The 17,491-nt window shown below is 42.4% G+C and overlaps 1 protein-coding gene across 3 annotated transcripts in view; it reads left to right on the top strand.

Annotated features, from left to right (window-relative positions):
* The window catches only part of foxj3 (forkhead box J3), a 94,717-nt gene that overhangs the window by 63,982 nt on the left and 13,244 nt on the right, over positions 1-17,491 (top strand). For all 3 annotated transcript variants that reach the window (XM_026167618.1, XM_026167616.1, XM_026167617.1), the window contains 3 exons: positions 9,393-9,467; positions 12,603-12,686; positions 14,220-14,321. In XM_026167618.1, the coding sequence (XP_026023403.1) occupies positions 9,393-9,467; positions 12,603-12,686; positions 14,220-14,321 (261 nt within the window). The remainder of the gene's footprint in view (positions 1-9,392; positions 9,468-12,602; positions 12,687-14,219; positions 14,322-17,491) is intronic.

Below are 17,491 nucleotides of genomic sequence, written 5' to 3'. Positions count from 1 at the left end.
CTACTAGATGCCAAGGGAGGCAGATCAAATTCCTTTGAAGATGGTTTTTTAAAAAATGAGTTGAAAATCGTTATAGTTGACTTCATTGGTATTTGAGTGTGGGCTTTAGGTCTCTTGGTAGCTGTGGTAGATGTAAGAGAGCTTCACAGTGTGTTGGGCGGCTTGTGTTGGCAGTCTTCTTGAGTCTGACAGTATAGTGTCAGCAAGGGAGGGGTCATTGTACTCAGCAAGGCTTTAGGTAGAGCTAAATAGAATTAGATGTGTCTGTAATAGGTGCTTAATGAAAATACTTGTGTCACTGAAGCCAAAGACTCAACTTCACAGCCGCTAGCAAAGCAAATGTTTGTCTCACTTCTTTGAGGGTCTGGGATAAAACAGGAGGGGGAGGGGGGTGGCGGTTTTAATGTTCAGAACGCTGAAAGTGAAGAATACAGCTCCTTTGTCATCACATAGCGGATTTTCATCAAATCAATCACAAGAACCTTGTTTCAACATCCTTAAGGCTACAGCTCTCCTACTGTAGCTAGCTGATTCATCTGGTGCACCTGGACAAACCTACCTTCTTCTACCTGTGTATGTGTGTCCGAGGATGTTTTTTAAGCATTTTTTTAGCAGTGCCTAGCTGAGCAAATGCTGTGGCATCCCACATGCCTTCCCACACCCACTACAAATAGACAGCGAAGGTGCTACATTCGTGGCCTCGGTGCAGATCCCCGAGGCTGAGGAGTATGTTCTGTGTTGGTGGGCATGTCACAGGGTCCATATGAAATAACAAAGGCCTAAAAATACAGTAATCTACCTGTGTGTGTGTGTGTGTGTGTGTGTGTGTGTGTGTGTGTTACTGTTTCTGTACAGATTCACTTCCCATTTCCTTCTTTTTGAGCTGTGTTATCACTTCTTACTGCTCTTTATTGTCACCCATTGTCTTTCTTTTTTCCTTCCTTCCTTCCTTCCCATTCACTCCTCATGCTGTAATAGTACTAGTAGTAAAATCTGCCACAGCATATCTTAAATGCATGCATATTGTATTTTTTTGAAAAATACTATGTATATTAGATTTTTGACTCAAATAGAATTAAAAATTTATATAATAAAAGCTACTTTTGGGTCTTACCTTGTCACAAGGGGCATCGCAGCAGGTAGCTCTGCGTAGTTGATTTGGTAGATTTTTACATGTGGATGCGCTTCCTGTTGTGACCGCAAATGGTTTTGTTTCCTCCTACGATCGAACCGGGGATCTTCTGCTTGTTAGGCAAATGTGGAAATTGCTTCAACACCAGTAGTACTACAATGTGAAGTGTTATTGTATTCTGATATTTGTTTTATATAGGGTTAAGCAACATCAGTAGAGCCAGTTTTGAGCAATTTTTGACCAGAAAAAAAATTATTTCACATTTCAGCCTTAGGATGGAGGTGACACGGTCTGTTTAACTACAGCTAGTTTACAATGTTCTGTTTTTTCCATTTAGAATATTAAAAAACAATGAAAATAGTTTGCCTTTTTATGTTATGTTTACTACAAAAAAGAACAACTGTAACGTGGAGGAAGAAAATCAATAGGGTCACTAAAATTGGCACGTACAGGCCTACTTTGAAACAGATATAAAGCTATGCAGGTCACTATCAGTCTTGCCTGCGTTTGTGAAAATTAATCAAATTAAAAGTAGCCAAGCAAGTGCAATCTGTACTTGATAATAAATGAAACAGTTATTATCCTAATAGCTTTAAAATAGTAAAAGTGAGGGGTGGGCAGTATTAATTTAATTTTGGCAAAAGTCTGATTACACATCGAGAATACCAGGAAGCATTGGCAGTGAATGCACTGTTCTTTATTTCTGTTTTACTCCATATTTTTTCTTTTTTTGAACATGAACTCCATACTTAAGGCAAGTTGCAGCATTTCTATGCTTGCTAAACACTGCCACTGAGGTTCAGAAAATATGATGAAACATTACAAAAAAAAGTCAGTCTATAGGCTACATGTTTTTACAGTTGGAGAATGTAAATAATTATTTGAAGTAATGATAGAAAAAATGGAGGGTGCTAAAAAAAAAAAAGTAAACCATTGTTCATTGACATATTCACTATTTGTTTTTTTGTTTTTTAAATGGATGTCACAGGGAGCCAGTGGAGGTGGTGGAGAAAAAAACCACATGTGGCTCCAGAGCAGCAGGTTACACACCCTTTATGTAACACAATGGTATTTATTGCAGCGATAAACTGGGTTTAGGTTAATTATCAATAAACATGCCGATTAGTTTTGTTTGTTTTCTTTCACTACGTGTTTGCAAATGATGAGAATGCTCATTAAATTATATTAAAAAAGTTTATATTAAAAATAAAAAGAGTCAGGTTATCATATATTTTGCAATGCTACCAACCACATTTGAGAAATCTTCCTTTTTATCATTAAAAACATTTATTTTTTCAATATTTGTTTTTTTATTGGTTGCAAATAATTTCAGTACTCATTTTGTCCTCTTTGTTGGAAACTCAGGTTCTAATATGCTTTGCAATTGTTGATGAATTTTCTATTATTATTTTTTTTTTTTTTAAATATCATGTATTTTTTAAATTCATTTTCATTTTCAGCAGAATTGGAGTTTTTTATTTTGCCAGTCATTTTACTGACGTGGTATTGAGTGCAGACATCAGGATTGTGGTCACGTAGCAAATGCTTGAAGAAAGAAATGCTTTATTGTTCAGATCCACATTGAATATTATATACATGGTTATTAAATTGTGCCGTTTTGCTACTGTCTAATATGACATTGGCCCTTCTTTTCAGCAAAAGCTCTGGTTAATTCAGCTGTACACCAACCTGTGCTCAGCTATACAGGGAGTGCAGAATTATTAGGCAAGTTGTATTTTTGAGGAATAATTTTATTATTGAACACCAACCATGTTCTCAATGAACCCAAAAAAGCTCATTAATATCAAAGCTGAATGTTTTTGGAAGTAGTTTTTAGTTTGTTTTTAGTTTTAGCTATTTTAGGGGGATATCTGTGTGTGCAGGTGACTATTACTGTGCATAATTATTAGGCAACTTAACAAAAAACAAATATATACCCATTTCAATTATTTATTTTTACCAGTGAAACCAATATAACATCTCCACATTCACAAATATACATTTCTGACATTCAAAAACAAAACAAAAACAAATCAGCGACCAATATAGCCACCTTTCTTTGCAAGGACACTCAAAAGCCTGCCATCCATGGATTCTGTCAGTGTTTTGATCTGTTCACCATCAACATTGCGTGCAGCAGCAACCACAGCCTCCCAGACACTGTTCAGAGAGGTGTACTGTTTTCCCTCCTTGTAAATCTCACATTTGATGATGGACCACAGGTTCTCAATGGGGTTCAGATCAGGTGAACAAGGAGGCCATGTCATTAGTTTTTCTTCTTTTATACCCTTTCTTGCCAGCCACGCTGTGGAGTACTTGGACGCGTGTGATGGAGCATTGTCCTGCATGAAAAGCATGTTTTTCTTGAAGGATGCAGACTTCTTCCTGTACCACTGCTTGAAGGTGTCTTCCAGAAACTGGCAGTAGGACTGGGAGTTGAGCTTGACTCCATCCTCAACCCGAAAAGGCCCCACAAGCTCATCTTTGATGATACCAGCCCAAACAAGTACTCCACCTCCACCTTGCTGGCGTCTGAGTCGGACTGGAGCTCTCTGCCCTTTACCAATCCAGCCACAGGCCCATCCATCTGGCCCATCAAGACTCACTCTCATTTCATCAGTCCATAAAACCTTAGAAAAACCAGTCTTGAGATATTTCTTGGCCCAGTCTTGACGTTTCAGCTTGTGTGTCTTGTTCAGTGGTGGTCGTCTTTCAGCCTTTCTTACCTTGGCCATGTCTCTGAGTATTGCACACCTTGTGCTTTTGGGCACTCCAGTGATGTTGCAGCTCTGAAATATGGCCAAACTGGTGCCAAGTGGCATCTTGGCAGCTGCACGCTTGACTTTTCTCAGTTCATGGGCAGTTATTTGGCGCCTTGGTTTTTCCACACGCTTCTTGCGACCCTGTTGACTATTTTGAATGAAACGCTTGATTGTTCGATGATCACGCTTCAGAAGCTTTGCACTTTTGAGACTGCTGCATCCCTCTGCAAGATATCTCACTATTTTTGACTTTTCTGAGCCTGTCAAGTCCTTCTTTTGACCCATTTTGCCAAAGGAAAGGAAGTTGCCTAATAATTATGCACACCTGATATAGGGTGTTGATGTCATTAGACCACACCCCTTCTCATTACAGAGATGCACATCACCTAATATGCTTAATTGGTAGTAGGCTTTCGAGCCTATACAGCTTGGAGTAAGACAACATGCATGAAGAGGATGATGTGGACAAAATACTCATTTGCCTAATAATTCTGCACTCCCTGTATGGTCTATCTTTAAGTCTCTTCTTTCCATTTGTTTTACTCACTCATCCACTCAATAACCAGCTATTTCCCTCCCTCTTACAATTCATTCACCCACGAGATCGTATTTCTCTATTTCTGAACAGATCTGAAGCATCCATCTCAGCAATAGCTCAAGTCTTTTGTATTGGTTCGTCATTCAGACTTGGTAACAGGTCAGTCAGAGGTTGAGGTCCCATCTTTTTAGCGATAGTATTTGCAAGGGTGTTTGCTTTAGTTTGTCTGATTTGTCGTTCTCCTCTCCCTCTTCTGTACAGATGCTTCATACAAGATATTAAATGTGGCAATAGGCCTGAATAGTATTTTTACATGGCTATTTTTTTTCCTACTCTAAAAGCCCTGTGGTACATTCTGTCTTCTTTTTCATTGTTAATGTGAAAAGACATGTTGATTTCATACAAAATGGGATAAACTTAAAACTGGAAGGATGCTGGGAATGCGTAGGCAGTGTCACCTGAACTAACCTCTCCTTACATTCAGCTTGAAACTGCCTGCTTTTACGTTTTCTCTGAAGACCTGCTCTTTTGTAAAAATGTAAATTGAACTCTGGAATGATTTTTTTATTTTTTATTGGGAATGTTTGCCTTTATGAGCAGCCACTGTGATGAAGGTCACTGTAATGTTTAACCACTGGCTCCTGACAACGTTTACCCCCGCTTATTTTCCCACAAACTGCAATGCTACAGAGAACACTTTGATCACAAAGGCAGCAAATCCAGCAGCATTTAAGTTTCTCTCCGATGGAGTTTAATCGAAACACTTTAAGAGCACCTCCAGGTCATCTCAGCTCTCACTTGGTCTCTGGAATGCTTCGGATAAACTTAGAAATGGGCTAATATGTCTTTGTTGTTAGTTGTGGGAAACAGAAGAATGGGAAGAGTGTTGGTTGGTTAGAGCCCACATACAATTCATTTTTCCCTTTTTTTTCCTCCCCCCTCCACTTTTGCTCAAGTTATAGAAAGATGGTTTGAAACTAGTAAGGCCCATACAGTGGCATTGATTTATTGATGCTAGAGCACAGTGTGACTCTTCCTCTCCCTCTGTGTTCGTCCCTGTGTCATAACTGGTATGTGTGCATACGCATGTCTGTCCCAGCATGCCGAGTCCACTCCCTTGGGTCCCTGACCATGTGCGTGGGGTGGCTCCTCCTCCCCAGCTGTGAGGAGCAGGGCTCTGACATGGTCTGTCCCTTTAGCTCACTTTGAACGTTTGACATGCCGAGCGCAGAGGTCAGCCTGACCTACTTTCCCCTGGCGGTCCTTTCTGCTGAGCTGCAGCGCTCCTCAGCAGGGGGGACAGCGAGGGCGGCGCTGCTTACGCCTCCACTGCTGTCCTGGTGTGTTAAATCACCGCCATTTGTTAGGAGACACGTTCCTGTGTGTGTGTGTTGGGTTTTTGTTTTGTTTTTTTCTTTCTTTCTTAGGTGTGTAGGAGGCATCCCACATGCATGGACACACACACAGACACAGGTTTGTACTGAGGTTGGATATGAAGTGCTCTGTGGGGGCTGCAGGTAGATGCTGGGCAGCACTTGGGCAGGACCCCTGCAGTGAGCTCTGTCTGACTCACTTTGTGTACAACTGTTAACACCCTCTGACCTCTTCCACCTACTTTATTTCCCTCTGCTGTTGAGCCACTTATGTCTTTATACCAACTTATAGCCCACTGTCTAAAAGTAAAGACCTGCAGCTCAAACAGTGACATACTGTTTATATAGTTAGTGGTAATTGGCAGTAATTTTTCATCAGCCTGTTGTTGTCTTCCTCCCCACTCTCTCTTCCCATTAGCAAAGAAGCTATGACCTATCAAATACAGTGACTTTTGTCTTTTCTGTGTTTTTTGTTTAGCTTTTTCTTCTTGTGCTGTTGTAATATTATAACATCCCCCCTTTTGTTCCGATACCCCCTCACCTGCGTATGACCCGCAGCCTGGTGGTTTCTGCTTTAGACAAATGTGTCTAAAGCAGTTCATTAAAAATTAAACTTCTGATGTAACAGCAGGCTTTGAACACTTGACTGTATCAATGATTTAGGCCCAGTAGAAGGTCCTTAATGGATAAAGCCAACTTTCTGTGCGAGTCAGACTGCTTCTGGCTCCTTGGCATCAAAGTGACACACGCAAACACAGAAGCTGTGAAGGAAAAATGGTTTTAGGTACTTAAGGGTGTATGGCGTTGTAGAGCTTGCATCACACACGTCCCGGCTCACACTCTCCCCTGTTGGACATGTCTCTGGGTTTTAAAGTGGCATGGGCTGGCTAAGTGGGGAACTTCTTATGTGTTTGTCACCATCCACTATGCATGCGCATTGTTTTATTCATCCTGGCCAAAGTCAAAATATGAAAAGGCAAGCGACAAATTGCAACCAAAAGGGCAAGGCCTTTTATAACGGTGCTGTTGCTTAGAGGCTGTGCAGACAAGCTGGGCTGCGATGAGCACCTGAGAGGAAAAACAGTCATTCAGTAAAACCTCTGCTGGCCGTCAGGCTGCTCTCACTACTGCTCAGCGTACGTGGCAAGTTGGTCAAGTCTATGTGACTTTTTAGATCTGATTCTTAAGATTAGTTTTTCAAGCATCATATCAGTGCACGTTTGTGTAGCATGCAACTGGATTTCACTCAGACCACATAATGGGTCTGATCACAGTGAAACCCTGAATGCTTCTGCAAGTAGTTTTGAAAACCTGATAATGGCGTGACCACAAGATGCTGCGGTTTGAGAGGTTTTCATTAATTTATTCTGGTGTGTGAGAGCAGAACAGAATGATTGTCTTTTGTTTCCTGTAGTAAAAATGTTGTAAATTTAAGTTTTTGGCATGGGGTGATTTTAATAAACCATAAATTTGTCAAATATTCTGATTCCATTGTATACAGTTCATGATTTCTGTTTTATATGTTTCTGCAGTGAGTGTTTTTGGGTTCTGAGGTTCATGATTTAGATGGTTATTTTTTTGTGTGCCTGTTTTGGGAGGGAGAACACAGTTTTTACACTTGATAGTCTCTTGTTTCGAATTTTTCAGTCAACAGTGTTGCGTGCAAGTGTGGGACAGCCTTCCTGTGAATGATGTGTGTCTCTTATTACCATTGTGTTCTGTACTGTTGCTTTTTGTCTCGAGAGTTTCAGTTTTCCTTCAGGTATTTGGGTGATACTCCACCCTCACTCATATTTCACACACTGTCCTATAGGATTGCTCTTCTCTTCGCAAAGATGAACACCATCTTGAATTTGTCTCAGCTGTATTGAACCGAAAGACAATATGTGTCAGAATAGCTTCAGTGCAATCGTATTTTCTCCTGACCATCCTCATGCTCCGTTTGTTACAGTCAAATACTGTCAGTGAGACTTTTTCTTCCCCGTTTTTAGAAAAAGCAGTATGGGTACACGAAGCAGTCTTTTGGCCATATTTTAGTGAATCCAGGACTGCTTGGAATACGCTGTATGACCAGAGGTGGAGCAGAGAAGAGGATCATAATACTGTTGTGTTAAGAGTACCCTGCACATTTGTCCAATGAGATTTATTGTAAATACAGAAGATTTGTATGTCCTCATAAATTTGAAGTGCAGTGTGTAGTGCTACAGCACAAGCACTTAAAAAAAAAAGAAAGAAAAGAAAGAAGTCATAACTTTAAGTGTCAAGATGTAATCTGGAAAGTTCTCATTTAGCCTGTGGCACAGTAAGGGCTTTGACTCTGCTGTCCCGACTTAAGTGGGAAATTTATTCCTCCAGTGTAGGGTCAGAAAAGTGTTGAGCCTTGACTATGACTAGGGGATGTTTAACCACAGGGTCCTTGGCATATTGGACCAGCCAGTGGTGCAAAGGGAGCAGAGCTCAGCTCAGAGTTTACAGTGTGACCATGGCTCAGAGTCGTAAAGGAGCTTTTCTTGGCCTAAGGGCCAGGTCCGGACATCGCCTGTGGATGACACAAGGGCAGAATTATTTTCACTCCACTGACAGTTTCCCATGTATATTTTATTTTGGAGGAAACAAAAAAAAAAAAAAAAAAGCATTAATCTTCTCCTGAATTGTACGGGCATTTCAGGATTATTTAACGAGCAGGATTGGCAGCATTACGACCAGCCTGCCATTATCATCCCTCCTGTGGTATAATTGCCTTTGGTGTTGAACAAGCAGCTCCTATCTTTTGCATTTAGGGGTCTTTCACTCTCTCTCTGCCTGTGCCCCCTCTCAGCTTATCTCCTGCATCCACTAAACTCATCAGAGAATCCTACAGCTTTTTAGTGTGACCATCTGTCAATACCACTCCATAAAGTGGAGTGGAGCAACGTGTGCATCCATTGGCTCTTATAAGCCCTCAGCTGGTTTGGCTCCAGCTGGATGTGAGGGCCTTACTGCTGGTGGTTAACCCAGGCCTGGAGCATCGCTCTCTAGCCCTTGTGGCTACTTCAGCCCACCTCGCCTCCCCTATCAGGCAGCTGGATGAACCTCCCTCTTCACCACTGTGGAGTAGCTTGTAACACTGTAATGAGTTAACTTTCAGAATGATCTACATAATTTATTTCCTGCCCCCACAGGAGCCCGCTGAAGCATTAATTAATATCAGGCACCGCTATCAGCAACCATCCCAGTGTGGGATTCCTTCTGGCTCCTATTTTTGGCGCCGGTGGAATTTGATATGTTGTGCAACCATAATGCAGTTTGTTGGACAGTGATGAAAGATAGTATGTCCTGGTGGTATTGTACATAAATTTGATCTCCTGCACATGAATCCAGACATGGTTGTGAGCCAGATCTAATGGCTTTGAAACAGCAGCAGGAGCGGTGACTAAACCTAAATGGTTCATAACAAGTTGCTTTTTGCCGCTACAAGTGATATTGCTCACATTTAGATATTTCAGACTTGTTAATGTGATCTGATTTCTATTTGTATTTTTTATTTCTTTATTTTTGATATGTTAACTCACCTCACATTTTTTCTCTCTCTCTGCTTCCCCCCACAGAACTCAATACGGCACAATCTGTCATTGAACAAGTGTTTTCTCAAAGTGCCTCGCTCCAAAGATGACCCAGGAAAGGTGAGACTTAAAAACATCAACTGGTAATTGCAGACACCTATGGTTGCATGTAATTGCAAGCCAAATAAATGCAATATTTAAAATTTTAAGCAAGTACCCTAAGTTCGCAGAACTCACTATTACAGCATTTTTCTGTTGTGTATCGTGCTATCTCTGGCAGAAAAATATTACCTTTGAATTCCTGCCAGGACTCTTGACAGTCTGGAAATGCATGGAATGCTCGTAATCTATTATGAACCTCCCACCCCCACATAACTGCATTTCAAATATAAGGGGAGGCTAGTTTTTTCTTTTCTTTTTTTTCCTACTTCTTCTTTTTTTATGTGCTGGCACAGACAACAGATGTGGGTGAGGAGAAGAAGCCAGACTGGTAGAGATGGGGCCATAACAGGGTACAAGTTAGGTCATTCCCAGAATCTGCCATCCATCAAGTATTTACTCCAAGTGAAGCTGAACCTACTGAGAGAAAAAACAAGAACTAAATCAGGCCTCTGCCTTTCACTTTTGTTTTCTGCAAGATTATTCATAAAAGGACCACCCGCACTTTCAGCTTCGTTCTCTTCACAATCTATCTCTCGCAACATCAACCTGATATGAAGCAATTGCTGATAAACTTTGTTGTTCATGAATAGCGAGCCTTTAGGCCAAAATGTATGTGATGGTGAGCATAGGTGTAGCCATATGTGGTATAACCTAGATCATCCTGGAAATGTCAGAGCGTGCGGTACATATGCTTAAAGAACCACACAAATAATTACACACACACACACACGCACATGAAGAGCTACGCCTAGCTGTGTAGAGGATGGGGACTGAATGCTAATTTCATGTTTTGCTGTAATCCTCTGATATTGACACTCCTGGGAGCTGCTCCACTAAATACAAAATAATCTATTGCTGTATGGATCCCATTCCAAATGCATGGCCAACATGCTCGCATCCTTAATGTTTAATTTGGAATTTTCCTCACTCCCTTCCCCCCGAAGACAACTTCAAAGGGGCGCTAGCCGCTCTTGATATGTTGCATCAATATTGTAATGTGGCAGGAATATGAGAACTGCTGGTTGGATGAGATAGGAGAGTCATGTCGCTCTGTGTCTGTCTCTGAGATGGTGTAAGAGATGACAGTTGTTGTTGTTGTACATGTGCACACACATGCGCGCGCACATACACACACACTGTGTCTACCTCAGAGGTAGAAATGTAGCCTGTGAAGGCTGCTGTTAGTAGTCTTCCTTTTAATTGGTCTTATGTCTCGGCCTGGAGTTGCAAGGATCGCCGCTGTACTTTCTTTGTTTGTCTTTCCTGTATGAAAGGGGAAGCAGGTGACATAATTTATGGTGATGTATGAAAATAAGCTGCGTCATTGAGGGGAAGAGAACAGGTAGTGTACCTGTGTTATCAGGATCTTGAAAAAAATCTTTACAGCTGCCTTTGTTTTATTGCTGCAGAAATAGTGTGGCTTTCCTCTGTTGTTGCCCCAGACTCCAAGGATACACTTCACTTGGCATTGCTACATTTTTCCTTTTTCTTTCTTTCTTTCTTTCTTTCTTTCTTTTTTTTTTTTTGTGCTGTATATTTGTGAATAATTTAATGACTCTTTATATGCTTTTTTCTTTTTTGCTGCCAAGTCTCTGGGGGTGGGTGTTGGAAAATGCAAAAACTCCCCTCCCATGAGGGTTAACTTAAAGTGTTGTTCCCCCCCTAATTAAGAGAAACACCACAGAGCTTGGCTTTCTTTGTGTGACACTTAATTTTGAAACATCTGTACCTGCCCATTTCAGCTCTCAGAAAGAGAGCAGTTACGTTTAGAGACTCTCTCATCTTTGCATATAACAAGGGTTTTGTTTTTTTTTGTTTTTTTTAAAGCAGCCTGTATCTTGTGCTGATTGTGCTGTGAATCCCCCCCCAGGAAAATACTAATTGACCCCAAAGCCTCACACTCATATGAAGAGTTATAATTTTAACCCCTGATGAATATAGACCAAGCCTGGATTTTTATTTTAACAGTCGCAGCAGCGATTTATGCAAAAATGGCAGATTTGCTAAATTTAACAAGAGCAGGCTATTGTGTATGCTGCATTATTGTATAGATACTTGAAATACAGTTGTTCCATGGCCTCTCCTGTTGTTTAGAGAATTTCTTATAGAAATATCAATTATTCTCTCTGCTAAGGAAGTAATTTTAAAGGTCCTGATCTCACTTTCTCTTGACAATTGAGATTTTATCGGGGGTCATATGAAATATTAAAAACAAATTCAGAACTCGCAGGGCCTTAGGGTAAAAATCTCATTTTTAACAACTGCAAGCAGCGTTGCTGTTGGCTTCGAGGAGGCACACCATTGAAAAATAAATTAAATGGGGCGAATGCAAAGATAAATAATGCAGCCTGGTTGTGGAATTACGAGCTGCAGCCCCAGAGCCAGCCCCAACTGTTCTCTCCTCGATTAGCCTTTTGTAGACCTTAGAAGAAAGCAACACGGCAGGGCTAGCGCTGCCTCCATTCCCGGGCTGAGGCAGGATCCTTCATCCTTGGCAGCAGCGCTCTGACTTCACTACCTGAGGCTGAGGAAGTACAGCTTCAGGAAAGGCTTAGCATTTCACCACCACCAGCTGCCCTCACCAGCCTCTCATTGAGGAGCAGCCTCAGAGGAGGAAAAGCCAAGGCTTTCTTGCTAACAAAGCCCACCCACACACCACTCAAACTCTTAACACATAGCTATCAACTCAAATAAAGGCTCGGGCTGATAGGACAGATTTTAACAGAGCGTATGAGGCCCAAGAGTTCTGAATATGCAGGTATATTTCAGTGCCAAAAATGTTTGTGATATCAGAGTGGAAATGTCTTAATCCTGATTTGTTTTTTCTTTCGTTTGTTTGTTTTCCTTTTTTCCCATTTTTAATTTGACTTTTTTCTTGACTTTAATGGATATTTGACATTTAAGAGGCGGGTTGTAAAGATGGGAATGACATGAAATTCTGGGGTGATGTGTGACAAGAGTCCCAAGCCATACTCAAACCATCAAAGTTGCGTGCTCTGTAACCATTCAGCAATGAATGCAGGGGAATTTCTGGGGTATCATGTGAGAAAGCAGTCTGTTTTATCATCTCACAGGCTTTTCTTCTGTCTGCAGGGCTCTTACTGGGCCATCGACACCAACCCAAAAGAGGATGCTTTGCCTACACGGCCAAAGAAGAGGCCGCGGTCTGGAGAGCGGGTGAGTCTGATAGGAGAAACTTAACATTCTCTGCAAGAATATGCATTTATTTAGATAGATAGATAGAAAGACACGCACACCCTTCTCCTCCTTCATTCTTGTTAAAGCGTTAATATCTGTGTGGTTCAGTATATTTTTTTTGTGTCTTTACCTTGCATCTGCCTCAGTGTTGTTTTCCTTTTGCCCTTCTTTCTCTCCCACTTTCCCTTCACTCTTTCTCTAGCACTTGCAGACGTGCACACACACACACACACACACACACACACACACACACACACACACACACACACACACACTCAGACTCAGTAGGAGTTCATATCCAGACTTTATGTAACTACCTCTTCATGCTGCTTCGCTAGCCTGTCATGAAGTGGGCTCCTTATTAATAAACTATGCCTCAGGCAACCATTACATACATTACATTTTGCACTCACTTTTTTTAACAAACATCAATTAATGCAGAACTGTGTGCAGCGGCTATTCTGAGCGGGAGCTTTTGTCTTTAATTATGCATGAGCTTCATCCGCCCGTTAACGTACGGCTGTACAGGTTTTTACTGAGCTGCTCAGATTGACCTGGCCCTTGGGCATCCCAACACAGGGGGCTCTCGTCTCTTCCTTCTCCACAATGTGGCTGACCAGAGGCTACGATGAAGAGAAATTCCCCAAGCTGGCGAGGGAGACTCATATATACACACACACACACACACACACACACACACACACACACACACACACACACACACACACACACACACACACACTGTTGTCTCTACCAGACACAAACACATAGACTCCATTAATCTTAAAATGCTGTTTATGTAGTTGCCTCACGGCATCCAAATACTATCAGATTCATTCAACAAACTGTGGTATTGCAGGTGTGTGATCTTAGATACACAAAGCGTGCCTTGTTTTTAGTGTTTTTAGTACCTTTGTTTTTTGAGTGTGACACAAAAGCACGCACAAAGCGAAGAGGACTCTGTTTTCTGTAGGACACGTTTACTGCCCCCCTCCTCCCCCCCCCCCCCAGACCCTGCCTGTCTACAAAGCTTCCTTGAAGGGTCTCACACAGTGAAATTGAGAGTTTGTGAAATCTCATTTATGTTTAGCATGAATTTGTAGCCATTCCTCTTACAGTAAGCAGTTTTGGGAGACAGCCACAGTAGAGTTATCTCTCACAACAGTGTACCTATACTGCAAGACAAGGGGGTTGCACGTGTGCATCAATATGGTATGTGTTTGGGTGGGAGGTGACGGTGGGGTTTGGGGTTTCAGACCTATTTTCTTTTTAGTTTTTTTTTTTTTTAAAGTCCTAAATCAAGTTGTGTCTCTGATGTATCATAGAAGCAGCTCTGTTTGTTTTTTTGTTTTCAGATCTTGCAGATGGATATGAATGTGATAGCAGCATGAAATTTGTTACCAGCTTTAATACAGGTTGCTCCTGCAGTAGTGGGATCTCGTGTGTTTAATAATTGGATTACGTTGACTTCTTTTTTGTTCTGCCTCCACTCCCTGCCCCCAACCCCCACAGGCTTCCACGCCGTACAGCCTAGAGTCAGAGTCTTTGGGGATGGAGTGTATGATCTCTGGAAGTGCCTCTCCAACGCTGGCAATCAACACTGTGACTAACAAGGTACTACAGCCAGCAATCCAGCCTCCAGCTCCAACACACACCTGGCTACACGGCTGCACCCTGACCCCACCCACTTCTCCAACCACCTACAGCACTATTCCCCACAGAGACAGGAGCACTTTTGTGAAGGGGAGATGCAGGCGCGCACACACACACTTTCACACGAGCATATGCTCATGTGCCTAAAGCTTCTCTTCATCACAACCCACACCAAAATACACAACTATGTGCCCTGCTGTACCTTTTTCCTCTACAACAACAGGCAGCAGGCTCTTGTTATCTTTAGTGCGGAAATATGATGCTCACACTGGTGCTTGCCTTTGCAACCTGATAGACTTGCACACAGTCTTGTGCACATTTGGAAACAGAATACTCCACATGCTATTTGGGGTTTCCGTATTCACACCTGTAGTGCAGGTTGACGCCCGAAAAGTTGTTTTCTCACCGAGTGACCACTCTACAGGTGACCACCCCGGCTGCTGGCTCTGTCTGCTCTCCGTGGCTTTTCTTTTTCTTTTCTTTTCTTTTTTTTTTTTTTTTTAAGCATCCGTGAAAACATGGAAACACTTGTACATCATAGCGCAAAGCTACAGGGACTGCTAGCTGTTAGCTCTGAGTGTGCTGCTCACTCTGAAATTTAAATAGGCTTTTTAACCTTAAGCTCTCATCCTCTGAGCCCAGTGGGGGCAGCTCTCAGGAGTACTTTTAAAAAGCCTACAAGAGTCGCTTATTTCCTGCAAGCATTACAAAAAAGTATGGTTTAACGTGAACAGGGGTGTTCACAGAAAAGATGAGTTAGTGCTTGTATGACAGAGGCTCTTGCGTTTCAAGTTAAAGGCAAGAGTCTGAGCATATTTCTGCGTGTGTTGTAATTTTTATGCATGCACATTTATGTTACAAAGCGTTTCTGCTTGTTTTGAGGAGCATGTCGGTGACAACTACCTAGGGGCTGTTTCTGTAGCAGACAGATTCATTGGCGAAAGTGTGGAGACAGATGACCCTTTTCCTGTTTGAGTACTACAGACAAGCACTTTCCACTGATCTCCACCACCAGCCGCTGCATAATAAGGCCCTAATGTTAAGAGCTGACAGTTAAGTCTGGATCCCTGCCATTGAATACCTCCAGCTAAATAACTTAGACGAGTAATAACCGACATGCATAAAAATGACACCCAAAAAACCCCATCAGCTGAGCAATTTCAAGCCAGTTTTGTCTTCTTTTGTTCATTTGATTGTGACAAAAAGTGTTATGGCAGTAAAGCGAGCAGAAGACAAAGTGGAATAGCAACAGATCTGAGGTCTGATGTCCTCAGAGAGAGCTTGTTTCTCACTGTCTTACACTGTAAACACACAACAGGCCACGCCTCTTTCGGTGCTGCATGCCAAGCCACAGGAATTCCCTCTCTGTTTTTTTTTCCTCCTCTCTCTCTCTTTCTATTCTAGTCTCTCTCCCTCATATTCCCGCCTTCTCGCATAGACCAATGGGAGAAGCTGGCAGGACGACTACTGAACCAGCAAGAATCTTCTGTCTAGCATTCCTCACACGATTGTACTCCCTCTCCTCTCACTTTGGTGTCTTTCTCACGCAGACTCAGACTTTTCTTTGCCCCCCACCAAAGATTGTGTTCTAAGATTATCCTAAACACTGGCATTAAAGTTACAAAACTTTGGCACTAATGTGTGGATGATCGAGAGGGGGCAAGGACAGATTGTTGGAAATATGCTTGCTAATGAATAGTTGTTCTTCTCCTCTCATCTCCTTCATGCATCTCATACCCTTTTTGTGTCTCTTCCGCTGTCACCTTGTGTCTGTGCGATCATGCATGCGGGGATTGTGCCGAACATTGGCTGGCATTGTTGGAGACACCTGGGCTTTGATTTCATAATCCATGTCTCATGCACCAGATTAGGCCCCCATGTAAAAGACACCTCTGGCTTTTTACTTAATTCACTGCTAAGAATAGAACTCTGACTCGCTTGCCTGCTAGCTGTACACAGTTTTTACTGTGGAGCTGCTCCTGCCTGTATGAACACGCTTGCCTCGGCCTCTGTGTGTTTATGTGTGTTGTTCTACCTTTGTGCACGTCCGTTGCTGTAGCAATGTATGTCTATTATATGTTACATGCTTCTATGTATGTGGGTGAGACGCGACTGGGTGTTAGCCTGCGACGGTGCGTGTTTGAGTAGGCATCTTCACTCAGGACTTGGTGTTGGGTGGGGATGGGGGTTCTGGGTAAACCACAGAGCACTGAGGTTTTTGAAATCATCACACTTTATGGTTGAATGGTGTAAAAATAGATTGTGGTGAGAGACTTAAGGCTAAAAGCTTGTTTTATGACTTCATTACACATAACATTTATATATCTGTGGCACGCTGTTTTTGATTAGCATTGTAGTGCTGAGTTTGTAGACGTGCTTAAGCCTTCAGTCTTAGCTGCTCATTGAGTTCCCTTTTGCGCTAATGAACGCTGGAGCCAGGCCCACACTGAGTGGAAGAAGGCTAGAGTTGCCTAATGAGCTTCTTTTACCACCCCCCTGTTGTCCTCTTCCTCTGCATCACCCCTCTTCCTCAAACAGTGTTCTCTGGATTCAGCATTTGCGCTGTTCAGTTGTGTTGGTTTTTTTTAAATTGCACTATTTCTATCTCATTCTATCAGTGCAGAAGCCAAGCTCCATATTAAAGGCTTAATATGATCTGAAGCTCTTGCTCTGTGCTCTGGATTCGCACCAACATATTAGTCAGCCGGCCAATCAGTCAGAGAAGAGAAGACTGGTCAGGGCTGCCTGAATTTCCTCACCTCCTTGGGGCCGCTGTGGTGCCACGCTGTGGCTCAACAGAAAGACAAGAGGCTTCAGTCCATTGCTGCTGCTACTGAGAGGCAGGGTGCTGGACAAGCCGGGCCAATCTGCCTGCCTGAAGGCTACTACAACTGCTGTTTCATTGTGCTCAGCACAGAGCCCACTCTGTTGAGCAGCAGTGATGAGCAGAAGCCACCATGCTGCACTCACACATGGACAGGCACACACAAATCTGAGAATGCCATGCCTTCTTCCACTGCAACACCACCAGCGCGTTACTGCCATTCTTTTCTCACCAAACAAAACTCAGCACATGGGATGGTCTCTGTGGGTGTCATTATATTCATTATCTGGATTATTCTTCTTACTAC

This window comes from Astatotilapia calliptera, chromosome 5 (genome assembly GCF_900246225.1).
Source record: "Astatotilapia calliptera chromosome 5, fAstCal1.2, whole genome shotgun sequence".
Classification (NCBI taxonomy): Eukaryota; Metazoa; Chordata; class Actinopteri; order Cichliformes; family Cichlidae; genus Astatotilapia; species Astatotilapia calliptera.
This window is presented reverse-complemented; position numbering and strand designations above follow the sequence as displayed.